We start from the raw sequence: 19391 nt of genomic DNA, 5'->3' as shown, positions 1-19391 counted from the left end.
GGCTTATGAACGTTCTGTATCTGAGTCAGGCTTCTCAGTATTCCTTTCACTCCCACTGCAACTCTTCCATTATATCTAGGGTAGCTCCAAAGGGAAACTCTATGGAAAAGAAAAGAGGATAAGGTGCCCTCAGAATCAGATTCACAGGCAAGCACTGAAGGGCACAATCCCATATAAAATTTACCTGCCTCAGTGTCTGAACTATCTGAATCCTCCAAGGGAGGTTCCATCCTACTTTCCTAAGGAGCAGTACCAGACACCTCAAGTATTTCCACTAATGGCTGCTTGGCCTTAAGAGCATGAAGTACTAAATAAGTTGGAAAGGTTCCTTGGAAGAAGCCTGACAAGTGGATGGGGCTTAGGCTCCACTTACCCTAGGATGAAGTAAAGCAAGCTGGCACCAGTTTTGTCTTCGGTGCTTTGTACCTCAGACTAAGGATTAACTAGTTTTGTAATTGAAGCCTTAGAACATAGGTGCATGAAAGATCTCCACTTGGTTCCCAAGAACCTACTCCAGAACAAATACTAGGGGGACTCTACCCTTACTCTCAGAACTAGCAATTTAAGAATCAGACATCCCTGGGTAAGGTCTCATGTCAGCGTCATCAGTCTAGCAGGATGTGCCTACAGCAAGGAAGCATGCAGAGTGGTCATATCAGACGCTTCAGCAAATAATAATAAAAAAAAATATATATATATATATATATATATATATATATATACATATATATATATATATATATACATATATATGAGTAAACTGTAAAAAATAGAAGAATGCTACTTGTATTAAAAACACATATATACTTATATATTCTGTCAGTTCATTGAATTTTTTTAAAACATCTAGTTACTCTTGATTGGCTAAATCAATTCACTCTGGAACACTTTTATTGTTTACTAACTTCTATAATAGCAAAGCAAAAAACGTCGCTGGGAACTGCTGCTGTACGAACAATATAAAATATTTATTAAAACACAAGATATATCAAGGTGAGCGCTTTCGGGCTAAACCCTTCATCAGACAAAGTGCTCTCACAAACATTACATTTTTAAAAAATACATGCACCAATCACTATTCAGTATTTTTTAAAAATGTAATGTTTGTGAGAGCACTTTGTCTGATGAAGGGTTTAGCCCGAAAGCGCTCACCTTGATATATCTTGTGTTTTAATAAATATTTTATATTGTTCGTACAGCAGCAGTTCCCAGTGACGTTTTTTGCTTTGCTGATTTATCTTTTTTACTGAACTGGGATTTGGCTAAGCACTAGCTTTTTTCTGGATTTTAACTTCTATAATAGAATGCGTTTCAAATTTTAAGCAGTTTCCATTTCATTTACTGTATTCTGAAGAAATTATTTTACCTAATAAGAACGAAAGCTCAATAACAGCTCAGCGTCAATGTATTTTTTCTTTTAGCTTTAGAAGTGTTTGTTGTTATCTATATACATATCATATAGATCTAGATATATATAGCTATATCTGTATATATCCAGAATACATCTAGATGCACAGACACTCACACACACACACAGATATATATATATATATATATATATATATATATATCTGACAGATTTGTCCACAGTTTTCTGATTTTTCAAGGATTAACTTGCTGTGGTCCAGGGTTCGATTACCTTGGCTGCCATTACCACATGGTATTAACCCTGACATTTACTCAGTGGCCTGCTACAGCAAAAGTCATGGTTCACAGAGAAAAAGCATCAAAGGGATCTCATTGTTGAAAGGTATGTCAGAAGAAGGGTACAAAAAAATTTCCACAGCATTGGATATCCCATGGAACACAGTGAAGACAGTCATCAAAAAGTGGAGAAAATATGGGGCAACAGTGATGTTGCAAAGAACTTGACGTCCCTCCAAAATTGATGAAAAGGGAAGACAAAAACTGGTCAGGGAGGCTGCCAAGAGACCTACAGCAACACTGAAGGAGCTGCAGGAATTTCTGGCAAGTACTGGTTGTGTATTACATGTGACAACAATCACCCATATTCTCCATATGTCTGTACTATGGGGTAGGGTTGCAAAACGGAAGCCTTTTCTTACACAGAAAAACATCCAGGCCCAGCTAAAATTTGCAAAACAATACATCAAGTCTCCCAAAAGCATGTGGGAAAATGTGTTATGGTCTGATGAGACCAAGGTTGAACTTTTTGGCCACAATTCCAAAAAAAAAGAAGTTATGTCTTACCATAACGTTCCATCTGTACTGTTGATCCCTGTTCAGTCATTACGCCTGGGTTACCGGTTCCGACCTCGGAACCGAGCTGGCCATCTTCCAAGCTCGCGACAGCCACAAACTCTCAAGCTAAACTCTTACCCACAATTTCCCTCTCTCTGTTACCTCAGATTGAGTTTGCAAGTCAAAGAAAGTAGATGCTACCTCTGGTCAAAGGACCTAACGGAACCGGATGATGAGATCCACTATAAGCCTCAGGAGGGGGGAAGGAGGGAGGGTCATAATGACTGAACGAGGATCAACAATACAGATGGAACGTTATGGCAAGACATAACTTCTTTATCTGATATTGCTAATCCCCATTCATTCATTACGCCTGGGGCAGAGTCCCCAACTACCTTTATTCCTGGGAGGCTCTCATGGAAGGACATTCTTGAGCACCATTGAACCAAAGGATGCTCTTCCCCTGGAGGCCAAATCCAATTTGTAATGGTTGATGAAGGCATGAGGTCTAGCCCAGGTTGCAGCAGCACAAATATCATGTAAGGAAGCTCTAGCATGGAAGTTAGCAGAAGTTGCTACCGATCTAGTGGAATGAGCCCTTACGGCTGTAGTCAGAGGGATATCATGAGTTTTGTGAATAAATGTTACACAATCTTTTAACCATTTAGCAAACATGACCTTAGAAACAGCACATCCAAATCTAGGCCCAGAATAGGCCAAAAATAGCTGATCTGATTTGCGAGAAGCCTTAGTTCTGTCCAGATAGAAACAAATTTGCCTGTGAATGTCTAGGGTATGTAGACAATACTCTCCTCTGTTAAAATGATTGGGAAAGAAAACTGGCAATTCAATGGTTTGGTTAATGGACATTTCAGAGATCACTTTTGGCAGAAAGGAAGGATTAGTTCTCAGTGACACTATCTTTATGAAAGATCAAGTAAGGCCATTTGATGCACAGAGCTTGAAGTTCATAGATACGTCTGGCAGAAGTAATGGCGACCAAGAACAAAGTTTTCCATGAAAGAAACTTGAGGTCGCATGAAGAAGCTGGTTCAAAAGGAGACGTTGTCAAAGCTTGTAGGATTAATGACCGGTCCCCATGGCTGGATTGGTTCTCTAAAAGGGGGTTTCACATGATTTACGCCTTTTAGAAATGTCTTGCATAATTTGCATAACATAAGGGAACAGTCATGGACACCACTGTGAAAATTAGATATTGCGGCCAAATGAACTCGAATGGTAGAAGTAGATAGGCCAGAATGGAATAAACTTGACAGGTATGCCAGTACCACTGGCACTGGTGCTGAAAAAGGGTCTATCCGTTTTTCCTTCAGCCAAATGGCAAACCTTTTCCACTTGCTGAGATTAGTAGTTTTGGTGGAAGACTTATGAGATGCAATAAGAATGTCACGTACTGGGGAAGAAAGATCAGTATGCCTGGCAATCACCGGAAGTGGAGGAGCCAAGCTGTGAGCTTCAGGCTGTTCAAGTTGGGGTGAATCAGCTTCTGCGGATGGAAGATCAAGTCTGGAGTTGGATCGAGAATCCATGGTTGATCTAGCAGGTGAGGCCATAGGAAGGAGAACCAAATTTGACAAGGCCAATATGGCGCTATGAGGATTATCTTGCTCTTCAACCAGCAGGCTTTCTTCAGGAACTGGGGAATGAGAGGAAGAGGGAGAAAGGAATAAAGCAGACCCGAGGGCCAATCGTGGACTAGAGCGTCCCTGGGTGACTGTCCCCGAGGGGGAATCAGGGCGAAGTAATTGCTGCATTTGTAGTTGGTTGGGGATGCAAAGAGGTCACAGCAAAGGAGACCCCAGCGGTTGAAAATCTCTGCCACTATAAGAGGATTCAGAGGGCACTCGTGTGGCTGCTGAATGCACCTGCTCAATCTCGGTCTACTATCACGTTGGAACTCCTGGGAATGTGCGTTGCTATCAGAAAGCAGTTGGTAGCAATCGCCCACTGTCATATCCTCATGGCCTCCCGACAAAGTGGGTAGGATTTGGTTCCGCCTTGTTTGTTGATGTACCACACTACAGCCATGTTGTCCGACTGTACTGCAATAGTCTCTGACAGGAGGAGGGGATGGAATGCTTGCAACGCTAGAAGAACTGCCCTCAGTTCTAGGACATCTATATGCAGATGGGCCTCTAGTATCGACCACGTGCCTTGGACCGTCTTCCCCTGAAAAAGCCCCCCACCCCTTCAGGGAGGCATCCGTGGTCACTGTGGCTTTGGGCTGTTGGGGTGTGAAGGGGCAAGACCATTGTGAAGGGATCTGTGACATCCACCAAATCAAGTCTTGTTTGCATCTCTGTGTCACCCGAATCTGGGATGCTAAAGGAAACTGAAAAGGGTACCACTGGGCGAGTAGTAACCATTGTAAGAGCCTCATGTGGAATCTCGCAAGGGGGACAATTATGATGGAAGCTGCCATGGAAACCAACAGCTGGAGGACAGAATGTGCTGTGGATCTTTCCCTTGAGAGGATGGGTTATGAGATGTTGTTTTATCCTTAGAATTCTGTGCTCTGGAATCAATGCCCTGCAGTTCTTTGTATCCAACAGGACCCCAATGAATTCTATGGATTGGGATGGGGGGAGGTTGGATTTTTGCCAGTTTATAGTTACACCTAGCCTTTCTGTAGTGTGAAGGGAGTATGCCAAGTCTTCTTCCAATAGATGTCTGGTGGAGGCGGTGATGAGCCAGTCGTCTAGGTATGGAAACACCTGGAATCCTTGCAGTCGCAGGTGGGCTGTGACAACTGCCATGCACTTTGTGAACACTCTGGGGGCTGTAGAGAGTCCGAGGGGCAGTACTCGGAACTGGTAATGACTGGTTCCCGCACGGAAGCGAAGGAATCTTCTCGATGGTCTGTCCACCTTTATGTGGTAGCATGCATCTTAAAGATCTATAGAGCACATCCAATCATCTGCCTCCAAGAGTGGGAGGATGGACTGCATTGTGACCATCCAGAATTTCTGTACCTTTACGAATTTGTTTAACACACAGATTCAAAATCGGTCTCCAGTCCCCGGTCTTTTTTGGCACCAAAAATAATTGAGTAGAATTCAGATCCTATCTGGAGTGGAGTCTTTCGTACGAGTTTCCCCCTCTGCCTCTAGGGGAAAACTCGGCTTGTGTGTCACAGAAAGAACCTCGATACTTTTTGTGCCACATCTTCCCACTCTTCTAGTTTCTGGAGAAAGCCCGTTGAGGGGAAGAGTAACGGACACCCACAGCAGAAAGAGTCTTACCATCCTGTTCACATCTAGCCAGTGTGTCTTTTACCTTGGGTCCAAATAACAAACAGGCTTCAATGGGAGCATTCAGAAAGGAAGCCTTGAAGGGTACTGCTAAATCACACAAGCGCTTCCAGGCATACCGCCTAAGGACAATGCCTACACCGCTGCTCTAGCTGCTCCTTCTGATGCATGAGAAATCAGACGCATGGAGGAGTTAGAGATAGATTCAAGGGTGGCTAACTGAGGCCACTTTGTCCCGGACCTCATCAGACACAGCTCCGGCCAAAGTTTCAGAGAGCTCAGAAATTAAGTCTCTTTCAAGCCTGGTAAAATGTGCCATATAATTCAGGGACCTGACTGCAAAGGTAGCTGATGCAAAAGTATGCTTCCCTAATCTGTCCAGCGCCCGGGACTCTTTGTTGGGTGGGTGGACAGTCTGGCTTTCTTCCACCAGATTCTTTTTTGTTGCAGCCTCCACCACCAAGGCATCTACAGGAAGACCTTTGGACCAGTGAGGATCAATATCTGGCCTCCAGGGAATGGCTTCAATGGTGTCAGGGGCCTTCCATGCACGCTGCACGAAGAGACGGACAAGGTCGTCGGCAGGTGGAGTAACCCAGGAGGTAGGGGGCAGGGCACAAAAGGCCTGCAGGAACACAGACTCTTCAGAGGTCAGGTTAGAGGGCCACCATTCACCTCTCTGTTTAAGTATTTAGAGGATATCTCCAAAAGGATACCTCAGAGGGTGACCGAAGCGACCCTTCCCCACCATCAAAGTCTGGGTTTTCAGTGAGGGACTCCTCTGGGGAGTCCACGTGCTTCCTCTTACATGAACTCACGATGAACTTCCTCAGGGGAAAAATCTGGAAAAGACCGTGCAAAAGGGGCCTCCTGTGGGAGTGTGTCCTGAGGCCCTTGTGCCCGGTGTCCGATAGGGTTGGCTTGTGTAAATTGCGGTCCAGAGGAGGATGGGGGCACTGATAGCACAGGATCACCAACAGACGCAAGAGCCTTCTCCACGAGTTGAAAGGCTGGCCTACCCGAGGAGATCACACCTCGCTCAAGCAAATCAGCCTGCCGACTTGGAGTCCCTGGATGGTTGTGAAAACAGGAGTACATACGCCACAGCTGGCATCCTGAGCAGTAACAAGTCTCTCCTGTCACAAAGGCAACTGCGGCTCCTTAGTGAGGTTCATAAAAGGAGCCATAGTGAGGGAAGTCTGTGCTACAGCAAGGGGCTTCAAAGGCAATGAAGGAGGAGAATAGGTAGGGGTCTTTGGAGAAGCGTGTTCACCTCCAAAGGAAGAATAGGTCCTGGAGGGTTGGATACCTTTGGCTGAAAGCAATTGATCCACAAGACGCACCACATCATGTTCAGAGAGGCTTCTAGTGGATCTCATGGACATAGCTGTAGGGGAGTCAGGTCTATCCAAGGATGAAGGAAACTGTGCCCACAAAGGGGTCTTTGGATGGTGCTAAAATAGGTGTCTGTTAAGGCTTGTACTACTGGTGTCTGCACAGAGGAGATCATCGGTGCCGAAGGTAAGGTCTGCACCGATGAGGTTGGTGCCGAAGTGGTAGTTGGCACTATGGTAGGTGCCGAAAGAGTCTGTGCAGAAAACGAGGTGGTCGGTACCGAGAGGAGAGTCAGTGCCATGTAAATCGGAGCCAAAGCAGGAGAGGGCATCAGAACAATCAGACATCATAAAGGTCTGCATCGATGAAAAGGTTGGTGCCGGTAAGGAAGTCTGAACCGAGGGGCCCCTCGGTTCCGACAAGGTGTAGGGCACAATACTCTGTGCCAAAGTAGGGGATGGTGCCGAAGGCTTCGGTGCAGAAGATCTAGTCACCGAAAGCCTCGGGGCCAAGGAAGTCAACTCCGAACTAGAAAGTTTGGCCTTCTTAGGTCTCTGTTCCTGGGGGTCCCCAACAGAAGTTGACTGAAGAGACTTGGCCTTCTTATGTACATCCCTTTTCTTATGGGAACTAGGAGGGGTTGAAGCCTCAGACCCAGAAATAGCCTCTGTAAAGGAAGATTTAAGTAGTCCCTTTAAGATCAGTTCACTTTTCCTTTCCACCAAAGTCCTGTTAGAAAAGTTTGCACAAATCCCGCAAGGCGGGTCAACAGTTAAGTGAGGCACACCCAAACAGTAAACACAACGAATGTGCATCAGAAATAGGCAATTTATGCCCACAATCCACATATCTCTTAAATCCCGGACTACCTTTTTTCTCTGCCATGATAGGTAGGAAGAAAAAAAAAAAGAAAGGAAGGAAGAAGGTACCAACAATGGTACGAGAAATACCCAAAGGTAAAGCAAAGAAAGGTTTTACCAACGACGGTAAAGGAGTTACCTCACGGTAAGAAGAAAGAGCTAGAAAAAAAAATCAAGAGAGAGTCGCTAGATGCGATAGGGTAAGAGATAACTATTTAACAAGATTTCAAATGAGAAAACTGTAATATGATTAGGTATTATCAAAGAAAGTTTTACTTAGCTCAAGAGAAGTGGCTTGACACAACTGAATGGTGATGTATCAAACGAAATCTGAGGTAAAAGGGAGAGGGGAATTGTGGGTAAGAGTTTAGCTAGAGAGTTTGTGGCCATCAGCTGTCGCAAGCTTGGAAGATGGCCAGCTCGGTTCTGAGGTCGGAACTGATAACCTAGGCGTAAGGAATGAACGAGGATTAACAATATCAGATGGTACATTTGGGGCAAAAATAACACTTTCGCAACACCAAAAGAACACCATCCCCACGGTGAAGCATGGTGGTGGCAGTATCATGCTTTGGGGTTGCTTTTCTTCAGCTGGAATTGGGGTTTTAGTCAAGGTGGAGGGAATTATGAACAGTTCCAAATACCAGCCACTTTTGGCCCAAAACCTTCAGGTGTCTGCTAGAAAGCTGAAGATGAAGAGGAATTTCAACATTCAACATGACAATGACCCCAAGCATACATCCAAATCAAAACAAGAATGGTTTCATCTGAAGAAAATTAAAGTTTTGAAATGACCCAGCCAGAGCCCAGACCTAAATCCAATAAAAAATCTGTGGGGTGACCTGAAGAGGACTGTGTACAAGAGATGCCCTTGCAATATGACAGATTTGGAGCAGTTTTGCAAGAAAGAGTGTGCAAATATGGAAAAGTCAAGATGTGTCATGCTGATAGACTCCTACCCAAAAAGGCTGAATGTTGTAATTAAATCAAAAGGTGCTTTAACAAAGTGTTAGTTTAAGGGTGTGCACACTTAAGCAACCAGCTTATTGTACATTTTTTATTTTTTATATTTTTCCTGTAACAGATTTGTTTGTTTTTCAATTGAATTGTACAGGTTATAGGTCAAATTAAAGGTGGGAAAAGTTTTGAAACTATTTATTTTGGTCTCATTTTTTTATATCACAAAAACCTGGCATTTTAACAGGGGTGCGTACACTTTTTATATCCACTGTAATTATTAAGCTTTACAAATGTTTCTTTCAGTCTTAAGAATTATTAACAGACACGAGCAAACGGTATAAAAAATATTGTTGGACAAGAAAATTATGCTATGGTGAACTGCATGCTCCAGCTGAAGGCATGAATTCACAGCCTCGGCATTGCTTTTTACTGTGTTATAAGTACCGTGTGCTAACCAAGTACGCCACTGGAGCAGTCCAATAAAAGGGTATTATTGGAAACGGTCATCTGGTAAAGACCCAACAGAAAAGACTAAAGAGAAAGAACGTTAACGGTCTTCAAGAATCTGATGAACTCCTTTTATTCAAAGCTATTTATAGTAAAGGTGTTCTACCAATCATGAGATGGATCTCTTTCATTTTGCAAGAGAGAAGAGGGAACAGGATCTCCAGAGATTGTGAATGTTGCCCATCATCTCTTCTTGAAATACCACTGTAAATTCCTCAGGTGCAATCTGGCTAGGAACATCATCAGTATGCAAAAAGCCATGTTGTCCAGTTCTCTCAGAAATCCCCTTGCTGTAATGACTTCCCTCTCTATATCCCATATGCCCTGTACTTTCAGTGGGCATGTATGACCTCCCCAAGATAGTGTATTTATCTTCTCCCATGAAGCAGGACAACTGATGGACTGATGATGGTGAATCATGCAACCATACTGACGTGGCAAGAAAGATCTGAAAATGGTGTCGACTAATGCCCTTCGTACACCTCTGACAGTTTTATGTGACAATGGGAAGGAGTCAGCCGAGGCTTCTGAAGGAAGGTACAGCTCTAGAAGATGAGTCAGCAATTGTGCTGCCTGCAAGCAGGACATCCCACACAACTACAACACGGAATTGTATGATAACCATCCAGTGTTTCCTGGGCTAAAAGTAGCATTTATGGACCATTTTCCTTGATCTTTTGCAACTTCTTGGGGGAGAAGGGCAATCAAAAGGAAAGCAGAGAGAAAAGGACCTGCCCCAAGTCACAGGAAAGGCACCAATCTTTGAGAATCCTGTAACTGCTGTCTTGCAGCAAAACTTTGAGAGGTTTGTCTTCTGTTGCATAAATCTGGCATCTCTTGCCCTTAATCTCCTCTGCCTTAGATTTCAACTTGCCAAGGAGATTCTCTTGGAACTTAAGCATGCAAGTCTGACAAATGCTAGCAGCAAAACCTAAGGTAACAGATACATATGTCTTTTTCCTCAAAGCAATCAAGAATTCTTTTCTCCCTGTCACTGGGAATGGGATTCCAGGACAATCTGTAATACGATATTTTTCTGGAATTCAAGGACAAAACAGCTAAAATCAGCTACACAGTCCCGATTTAAAAAACTGACAATCCTAGGTCCCCCAAAACATGTTCAGGCTTCTCTGGAGCAGATGGAAAGGAATCTGGCATTACAGCTGCATTAAAAAAATACATCTTTGGGATTTCCAGGACTACAGGAAAGTACAGTTGTGTACACTTAGCATAAATGTAGATGTTAGAGTGCATTTAATGTTGCAGTCATCACCTGTGGGTTATCCCTGCTGTGGTAGCCATGGGCCGGCCTGAATACCAAAGTCAATGTTTTTCTGCATTGGCTGCTGTCACTTGTTGACTGACATCAGGTAGTCAGTGCTATAAAGCAAGGCAGCTGACACCATTACATCAGTTTTTCTTGCCATAACCAGTCAGAAGCCCAAAGAAATATGGTAAAAGTAGTCCTGGTGGCTCAAAGCCACTGTAAGAAGCTTATGTCTCCCTAAGGAAAGAGGATAGAAGGGGGAAGGAGGGAGGGAAAAGTACAGTTTTGTACCTACCATAAATGTAGATGTTCGAAGATCCACATTGCTGCAGTCCTTACACTTGGGTAGTCCGCTGTCCTCGGTCGGCCCGAATATCAAAGTATAAGGCTGACGTCGGTCAAGGCGCATTTGACTGACATCAGGACGTCAGGGTACAAATGCGCATGACCGACGTCATATCCTCAGTCTTTTCTTGCCCCAGATGTCAGAAGACCCTAAAAATAAAGGTCAAAACCAAAAGACAGCAAACAACCAACCAACCACCCTTGCACTAAATATATGTACAATATATACAATATACACAATATGTACAACCCAACCCACACAACCACCTCTAACTGCAGAGGGAAGGAGGCGGAGTATTGGACTGCAGCAATGTGGATCTTGAACATCTACATTTTGGTAGGTACAAAACTGTACTATGTTCTTCATCTCACATTGCTGCAGTCCTTACACTTGGGTAGAATCCCAAAGCAGAGGTAAGGGAGGATGGCTAAACTACAAGGAAGCAGGAGCTGCCAAAATGCCCTGCAAAACAGCAGTGGCAAAACCAGCCCTGGATTTAGAGTAAAGTGGCAGGTGATAATGCCTAGAGAAAGTATGCACTGAACTCCAAGTAGCTGCCTCCAAAATATCCTTGGTTGCCACTCCCCTCAAAAGCTGTCAGTGGCAGTAGCCCTAGTGGAATGAGGCCTAATCCCAGCTGGAATCTCCTTGCCATGATGGGAATAACAGAAAGCAATGCAAAACCCAATCCACTTAGAAATAGTTTGTTTTGACACAGGCTTGCCCTGAGAACTCAAAGCAAAAGAAACAAACAACTGCTGAGACTGCGTGAACCCTTTAGTTCTGTCCAAATAATAACGCAACTGCCTGTGTACATCTAAAGTGTGCAAAATCTTTTCCCCTTTATTTTGGGGATTTGCATAAAAAGTAGGCAAATGAATAGTTTGGTTTAAAGCCACACTAGAAACCACCTTAGGCATAAAGGAAGGATTAGTACGTAATGATACCCTATCCTTATGGAAAATCAAGAAAGGCTCAACCGCCATAAGGGCCTGCAATTCAGAAACCCTTCTTGCAGAGGTAATGGCCAACAAAAGCAGTCTTCCATGATAAATATTTCAACTCAGACGTAGCTGCAGGCTCAAAAGGTTGTAGAGTGAGTTTCTCCAACACAAAATTGAGATCCCAAGCAGGAGCAGGAGCTTTTCGTGGGGGTCTTATATTCTTTGCCCCTCTAAGAAATTGCTTGAACAAAGGATGAGAAAACAATGGTGGGTCACAATCATAGTGAGCCGAAATTGCTGCAGCATGAACCTTAATAGAAGAGAAAGACAAACCTTTGTCCAGTAACTCAGTAAGATATTGAAGAGCCACACTCAAATTAGGCCCAGAGATATCAAAATCGTTTGCTGCACTCCAAAATAAAAATCTCTTCCATTTATCTGCGTACACTTTCCTTGTACTAGGCCTTCTAGCTTCCAAAATAACATTCAAAACTTGCTGAGGAAGTGGAGGCCCACTATGGTTCAAAACAGAATATGCCAGGCTGTTAGGTGCAGAGAGTGAAGCTTGACATTGAGCAAATGGCTGTCCTCCTGTGACAACAGGTGTGGAATCGAAGGCAAAGGCCATGGAGGCTTCCGTACTAGACTTCTCAGTAATGGGTACCAGTGCTGTCGAGGCCAATCTGGAGCTATTAAAATCATCCTTGGCTTGTCCTGTCTGACCTTTAGAAGTACCTTTGGGAGGAGAGGCAGAGGTGGAAAGGCATACACATGAAGATTGCTCCAATTGAAAGAAAGAGCATCCACTCTCCAAGCTGTGGGATGAAACCTTTTTGTGCAAAACTTTGGCAGCTGATGGTTTAGTGGAGAAGCGAACAGATCTATGTCTGGAGTTCCCCATGACACTGTCAATTTCTGAAATACATGAGGATCCAATTTCCACTCGTGGGGATCCATAATTCGTCTGCTCAACACATCTGAAACTGTTTTGCCTCAAACCTAGAGGCCAAAGGAAGAGCTAAAGACAGACAAGCAAAAATGGCTATGAGGTAACTTGTGATGATTACCCTCAGCTAAATGCAGAAGAGGGAACCAATGCTATGTGTGCCAAAAGGAAGTCACCAGCAAGATTTCGGGAGCATCCTGCTTTACCTTGCACAGGACTTTTGGAATGAGAGGAAGGGAAGACAAAGAAACATTCCATGAAAAAGAAAGGACATCCACCTTCCAGGTCAGAGGACATGGTGTCCTGGCACAAAATTGAGGAAGTTGCCTGTTCAGAGAGGAAACAAAGATATCTACTTAAGGAATATCCTACTGGTGGATAATGTCCAGAAACATATCCTTCTAAAGCATCCACTCATTAGATTGTGTTAGGGACCTGCTCAGGATGTCTGCCACAGAATTCTAACTTGGAGGAATGTACACCGCCTGAAGTGTGACTTGGCACTGAATCGCTAGCTCCCAAACCTGGACTGCCAATCTGCAAAGATAGGACCTTGTCCCCTCTTGTTTGTTGACTACAAGATCTTTAGGGGACCTGGAGAAAACACAGGATGGAAATCAGTTATGGCCAACAGAAGAGCTTTCCTCTCCTCTATACTGATGTGCTCCTTCTGTTGCTGAGGAGACCAAAGGCTTGCACCTTTAGGTTTCCGAAGGAAGCCTCCATCTAAAGCTTCTGTAAACATTTCCTAAAAGAGAAGCGGGGGGGGGGTGAAAGGGAAGCCCCTAGATTAAAAGTCAATTGGTGAATCCATAACTGAAACTCCAACTTGAGAAATGGAAAGAGGAAATGGAAACTCCAGAGGATAAGAATGCTGAAGCCAAACTGACTTTAGATACTACTGAAGCTTTGTCATTTGCAATTGGGCAAAGGGAAGCATAGGGGTGGTAGATGCTATGAATCTCAGAGCCCTCGGAAATTCCCTGACTGAAATCAGCACTAGAGAAAGAAGGAACTGAAAAAGGACATCAGAGTCAAAGCTTTGGGAGGAGGCAGGGATGCTAGCATAGGAACAGTCTGGATCCTGAATCCCAGAAAAACATGATCCCATGATGGGGACAGGAAGGACTTTTGAAAATTTACAGTGAACTGCAGGGTTTGCAACAGAGTGATGACCCACTGAAGTTGTTGTAAAAGAATCTCTGGAGAGGAAGCCTGAATAAGCAGGTCATCTAAATTAGGAAAGACCTGAATGCCTTTGATTCTGCAAAAAGGAGCTAAACATTTGGTGAATACTCTGGGGGCAGTAGAGCGGCCAATGGGCAAAGGAGAGAATGAAAATGTCAGGAAGCAGAGAAACATAAAAACCTCCTGAAAAGGGGATGACTAGGAATACCGAGGTAAGCTTCCTCAAGATCCAGAGAAACCATAAAAGCCTGAGGAAGCAGTACAGGGAACAAAGTTTGGAGGGATAACATTCAAAAGGAAGAAACCTTCAAATATGCATTCAGGTGAGAAAGATCTAGAAGAGGTCTTCAAGTGTCCTCTTTTGGGGGCCAAAAACATTTTGAAATAAAACCCATTCCCCCCTTTCAACAGCTGGAACCTCTTGAATAGTTCTCTGAATCAAAAGACCCTGAAGCTCCTCTGGAAAAAAGCTTAACTTGTCCTGAGGTGGCTGAGAAATGTCCATGAAAGGGGGAGGATATTTCCAAACCATGAAATACCCTTGGCCATTGATAAAAAGAACCCAGGAATCATGGGTTATGCTTAACCAGACAGGAAGCAACGGGGAAAGACTATGTGAAGGAGAAATATGACCGGGAAGAATCAGGTAGCATGACAGCAACTGGTTTATCAGGAAAGGAAAGCTTTTGGACAGGAGGGGTCTATGTAGACTTAGCTGGAGGAACAGTCCTATCATGCTTCTTGCCTTTAGGAGGAGGCAGGTAGACTTAGATGGAGGAACAGTCCTACCATGCTTCTTGCCTTTAGGAGGAGGCAGACTGCCATCTAAAAAAGCCAGGTTGGTTTATTGCTGGAACTTTGGCACAGGGGAAACAAAAATATGTTTCAGGTCCTGTAGCTCCTTGCCTTTTTCCTGCAGGGACTTGAACAAATCAGCAGCAAAAGCAGCAGCACCAAAAAACATTTGTTGTCCAGAAGAGCACTCATCAACTTAGCCTTAATATCATCAGCAAGAGGCTGAAGCCATAGCCAGGAACACCTCCTCAACATGTTGCCAAAAGCAGCAGCCCTAAAAGAAGCATCGGCTGCATTCATAACTGCAATTAATGGAATGACGAGCAACCTGGGAAGAAGTCCCTAACAGGCAGAAGTCTTTCAGAATCAGGAAGAACAGAAATAACCTGGCAAGCCTGAGAAAGGACAGCCAAAATATATCTGGTCATACGAGTCTGATAATTAACAGCCCAAAACACTAGGGTGGCTGAAATATAAACCTTTGTACCCAGCCTTTCCACAGTCCTGCTGTCCTCATCAGAAGGAGGAAGCTTGGTAGACGGCAGTAATTTAGAAGGCTTGTTGGATACCACAGAGACCACTGAAGGGTCAGCAGATGGAACACTATAAAGAAATTTGGAATCATCAGGCACTTTACAAAACCAATCTGCCTTTTTTTTTTTTTTTTTTTTTTTTAAGGAGCGGTGGACTGAGGGTATGGGGCCTGAGATACAGAAGAAAATGCATCCAATAAAGCAGCCAAAACAGGTGGAACAGCAGAGGGATCTAAGAGACTCCATTTGAAGGAGCTGATATCTCATCTGCACTTAAGATGCTTGGGAACAATCCCATTTAAATAATTCCATCATCCTGGAAATGGTATCCTCAAAGAAAAGCTCCTCAAAAGGTGATTAAAGTCTAGCAGACTACTCTTCCTCAGAGCCATAATCCAGAGGAAAAGAAATCTGGGTAGAATAGGCCAGGGATTCCTCATCAGAATACTCTTCTTCCTCACAGGAATCTTGCTTCCTAGATCTCTGGGGGGGGGTGACCAAGGAGGAGCTGGGGCAGAGACCCCATGAGGAGCCTTCAAGGTCATAACAGCATTGAACAAACTCTATGTAACATTCTGCCACTCATTTTGAGGGTCCATAGAAGCAGAAGGAATATGTTTTGTCTTTTGCTTCTTTATAAAAGGGACATCTGCCTTATGAAATGTAGAAGGCTTCGATGTCAGCCTCCACTCAATCGTAGTCTGGACTTCCTCTCTCACCAGTATCTGAGGAACCACCCTAGGTCCTTTGGTGATAATCAGCTGTGGTTCCCCCTGAACGTCTGAAGTGGATGTCTGCAAGGCCTCAGAGGAGGTGAGAGAAGTTGGATCCATACAATCCTCCAAACTGGTCACGAAAGAGGATTCCAGCCCAGGAACCAGACAATCCTCCAGCCTTTCACCAGCCTCAAGAGAGACATCTGGTGGAGGAGGCACAGGCAAAGAATATTACCTGACTTATTTGGCTTTCTTCAAATATGGCTGACACTCAGGCCGGGAAGTACCTTCTATTGCATCTTAGATTCTGGTTTTCAAAATAGAAGGCTAGGGATGAAATATGACTATGCAATGTCTTTGGAGCAAAAGCCTGACAATTACAGGATGTATGGTCATGAGAAGCACCTAAACAAAACAATCACTGCTTGTGACAATCTTTATGGGGAATCTGTTTCCCACACTGGCATTTGCCCTTTCTGGATAACATGAAACCCCCACAACAACACAAATGCTAAAACAAAAAAGGATAAGAAAAAAAAAAAAAACAATGGAGCACTTATCTGAAATGGCTAGGTAAACCAGCAACAACTCAAGTGATGAGACAGACGATCAAAGATGGCGTTCGGGCTGGTGACAAAAGTTCTGTGAAGGAACACATCCGGACATCACCTTTATGCTCTACACCTTGTGCGGGGAGGACAAGTGTGACATACAGCGTACAGTTAACAACCTAATGGCTTTGGTACACTATCCATACATTGGGCCACCCTTGACAGGGGATCCCCTCATGTTAAGAAAACTGCAATTGTGAAATGGAAGGACATCATCTGCTATTTGACAGACTGCAATAGTTTCTCCTTCCTGCACAACTTCTTACAAATCACTTGCAAGGTGGTACCTAAAGAAGTTTTATCTGTTTAAAGGTACACTTAAAACTTGCTTCTAATATGTTCATTCAAGGGATGAATCTATATAGCCCCACTATTCCAGTGGTAGCAGATCTGGAAAGACATCCATAGCATCATACCAGCATTTAATGGACTACTTCCCCAGCATGGCATTGCTACTGGTTAGTCTTTATACCTTTGCCCTTACAAAATCATCAGGCCACACCCTATAAGTGGTTTAATATGCCTCTACCAACTGTATCAAATAAGTCTGCCAGCTAATAGCTCAATCCCCAAAATGGCACAACTATATACTTTTTTTTTTAAACCAAATATGTTGAGTACTCCACTTGCCTTATTATTATGAAATATTATTCTCCGGTACCAATTTGGTGCCCCAGAAGCAAGAGAAGACAACTGTTGAATCTGCCATTAAATTTTGTAAAACAATATTGCATTATGTAGAAGTGCTCTGAATTTTTTGGGTGCAGGGGATTAGGAATCTGGTTCAAGTGAAGCACTACTAAAGTCATTCTCAAATAACTGCCTCACTGCTGGAAAAGCAAAAAGTATGAGTTCCGCAACACTAGAAGTTAAAAATACCTCTTTTGAGTTGGGGAAAATTCCTTTATTTTCTATGTAAAATGCTCCTACAGTAGGTTCACGGTCTCTAAAAAGCAGAAGTTTCATAAACAGGAACCCAAGGATCAGTGCTTATCTGTAGCACAACTGATAGAAGACAGCACTTGGCCAATGTAAGCTAAATTCTACTTTCGTATGCTTGAATCTATTTATCCACCTGAGGACAAATCATTTTCTTTTCAGATGTGCAGTAACACAGAAAGTGGTATCAGCAGACAGGCTCTTTGTCAGGTCACTGCATACTCTTACGCAAATGTCCTACAATCTAACTGAGCAGGAATGAGTGCTGGTACAACTGATGACCAGAACCAAAGTCAAAGTCAAAAGTCAAAGTAAACTTTGTCATTTAGGACTACACAAGTGCAGCCTAAACGCAGTTGTGAGTATCAACTCACCAGAGAGTACATAGGAAGCAAGGATAACAAGAACAATATAACAATTCAATTTAAAAGACAGATATTCAATACGAGACCCACAGATGGATAAATAAACCAATAATAACAGCAAAAAAGCACACAAGTTCCCCTAGACAGTCATAAGAATACTGTACATAGTAGCATGACAGAGTAGGATTGCATATGTTAAGAATGTCCTCCTTTGTTCATCTGAATCAGACAAACAGCACAGAACTGCACATTAATAAGAAAATATATTGCTACAGCAAAGAATAAAAAAAGATACTGCACACTGTTCAGCTGAGATATGTATCAGGTACCCAGGGTCTCAGACTGGCAAGACTGAAGGGCTAGCAGTCACAGGAACTTGCCAAAAAGTACAAACAGGGCTGGCATTCAATGTGAAATGCAACAAATTATAGAAAACTCAGGAACACCTGCTGACTATCCTCCAAGGAAAGCAATGCCTGGGAGCCAGTGAACAGCTGTGGCACTCAAACTCTAAGACCTGGCTTTCTGCTGTCTACCTCTGAAAGGCACAATGCATTTCTGCAAACAGAACAAACATAACTAAACCAAACCGGTGCATTCATGTCAGCTGAAAGAAACAAGGAAACTATAAGCTGCTTAACATTCGTGCTTCTTTATTATGCTCATCTTCACATTGGTTCTACAGAGATAATCTGGAAGAAACACTCAAGATAAGACTGCAAATCTTATTTAGCAGATTAAACTTCAGGGGTTGCTACAACCAAATACCTTTTCTGTACATTTTTTGGTGTCATTCGGTTGGTTCCACTATGCATGCAAGAAAAATACAAATTAAAAATGCCTAAAGAAATTAAAATGTCAATTACAAAGCTAAATGAAATACAGATATGCCTTTGTAGTTTCTCCTCATACTTTCATACATTTCCATTAACACGTACCCTTTTTTTATTGAATCTAAGAACTCCCGGTTTTCAACATCTGTATAGCTTCTAAGTTCACTGTTGTTAACTGTGAAACCATTTTTCCAAAGTTGAATGACAGCAACCTAGAAACCAAGAACAAAAAACATTACATCTTTACTCTGTACAAAAACTCAGGTAGGTCAATAAATACCATGCACTCCTACACTGGTTCTGGATCTTCAAAAACCCACTCTGATGCTTTACATACTTTTAAAAAATAATTTAAAAAGAAGTGAAACTCAAATCTAATCAAATCAGAAACTTCGTGGTTCACTTATGATAGTATTCTATGGGTTAGCAAACTGCCACAGAAGAGTTAGCAAGATTCTGGATACATTTAAAAGGGCTGAAAAGTTGGCATGGTGAAGTGTTTATCTCACAGACATAAGGTACTTGATTCTCACCCTTGAAGAAAAACAGGCTAGGCTCAAAATGGCCTACAAGGGAAACTAGCAGAATATTTAAGTATGAGACTATGAAAGAGTTTGCTTATTTGTCAAGTTTGAGTTTTAACGTATGACTAAAAACAAAGGTGCTTCCCGTAACTCAGAAAGACCAACTTTTTAAAACTAAGTTATTTAATTTCCCATTTGAAATTGTCATCCAGGTGGATTATTTAAACATTAAAATCAACACTGGATCA

General features: G+C 43.0%; 1 protein-coding gene across 4 annotated transcripts in view; it reads right to left on the bottom strand.

Moving 5' to 3' along the window:
* UBXN2A (UBX domain protein 2A) overlaps positions 1-19391 on the bottom strand; it is a 905003-nt gene that overhangs the window by 703341 nt on the left and 182271 nt on the right. For all 4 annotated transcript variants that reach the window (XM_044062750.1, XM_044062749.1, XM_044062752.1 and 1 more), the window contains exon 4: positions 18725-18831. In XM_044062750.1, the coding sequence (XP_043918685.1) occupies positions 18725-18831 (107 nt within the window). The remainder of the gene's footprint in view (positions 1-18724; positions 18832-19391) is intronic.

This window comes from Protopterus annectens, chromosome 2.part1 (assembly GCF_019279795.1).
Source record: "Protopterus annectens isolate FY-2018-M chromosome 2.part1, PAN1.0, whole genome shotgun sequence".
NCBI lineage: Eukaryota > Metazoa > Chordata > Ceratodontiformes > Protopteridae > Protopterus > Protopterus annectens.
The sequence above is the reverse complement of the archived record's forward strand: the minus strand, read 5'-3'. Positions and strand labels throughout refer to the sequence as shown.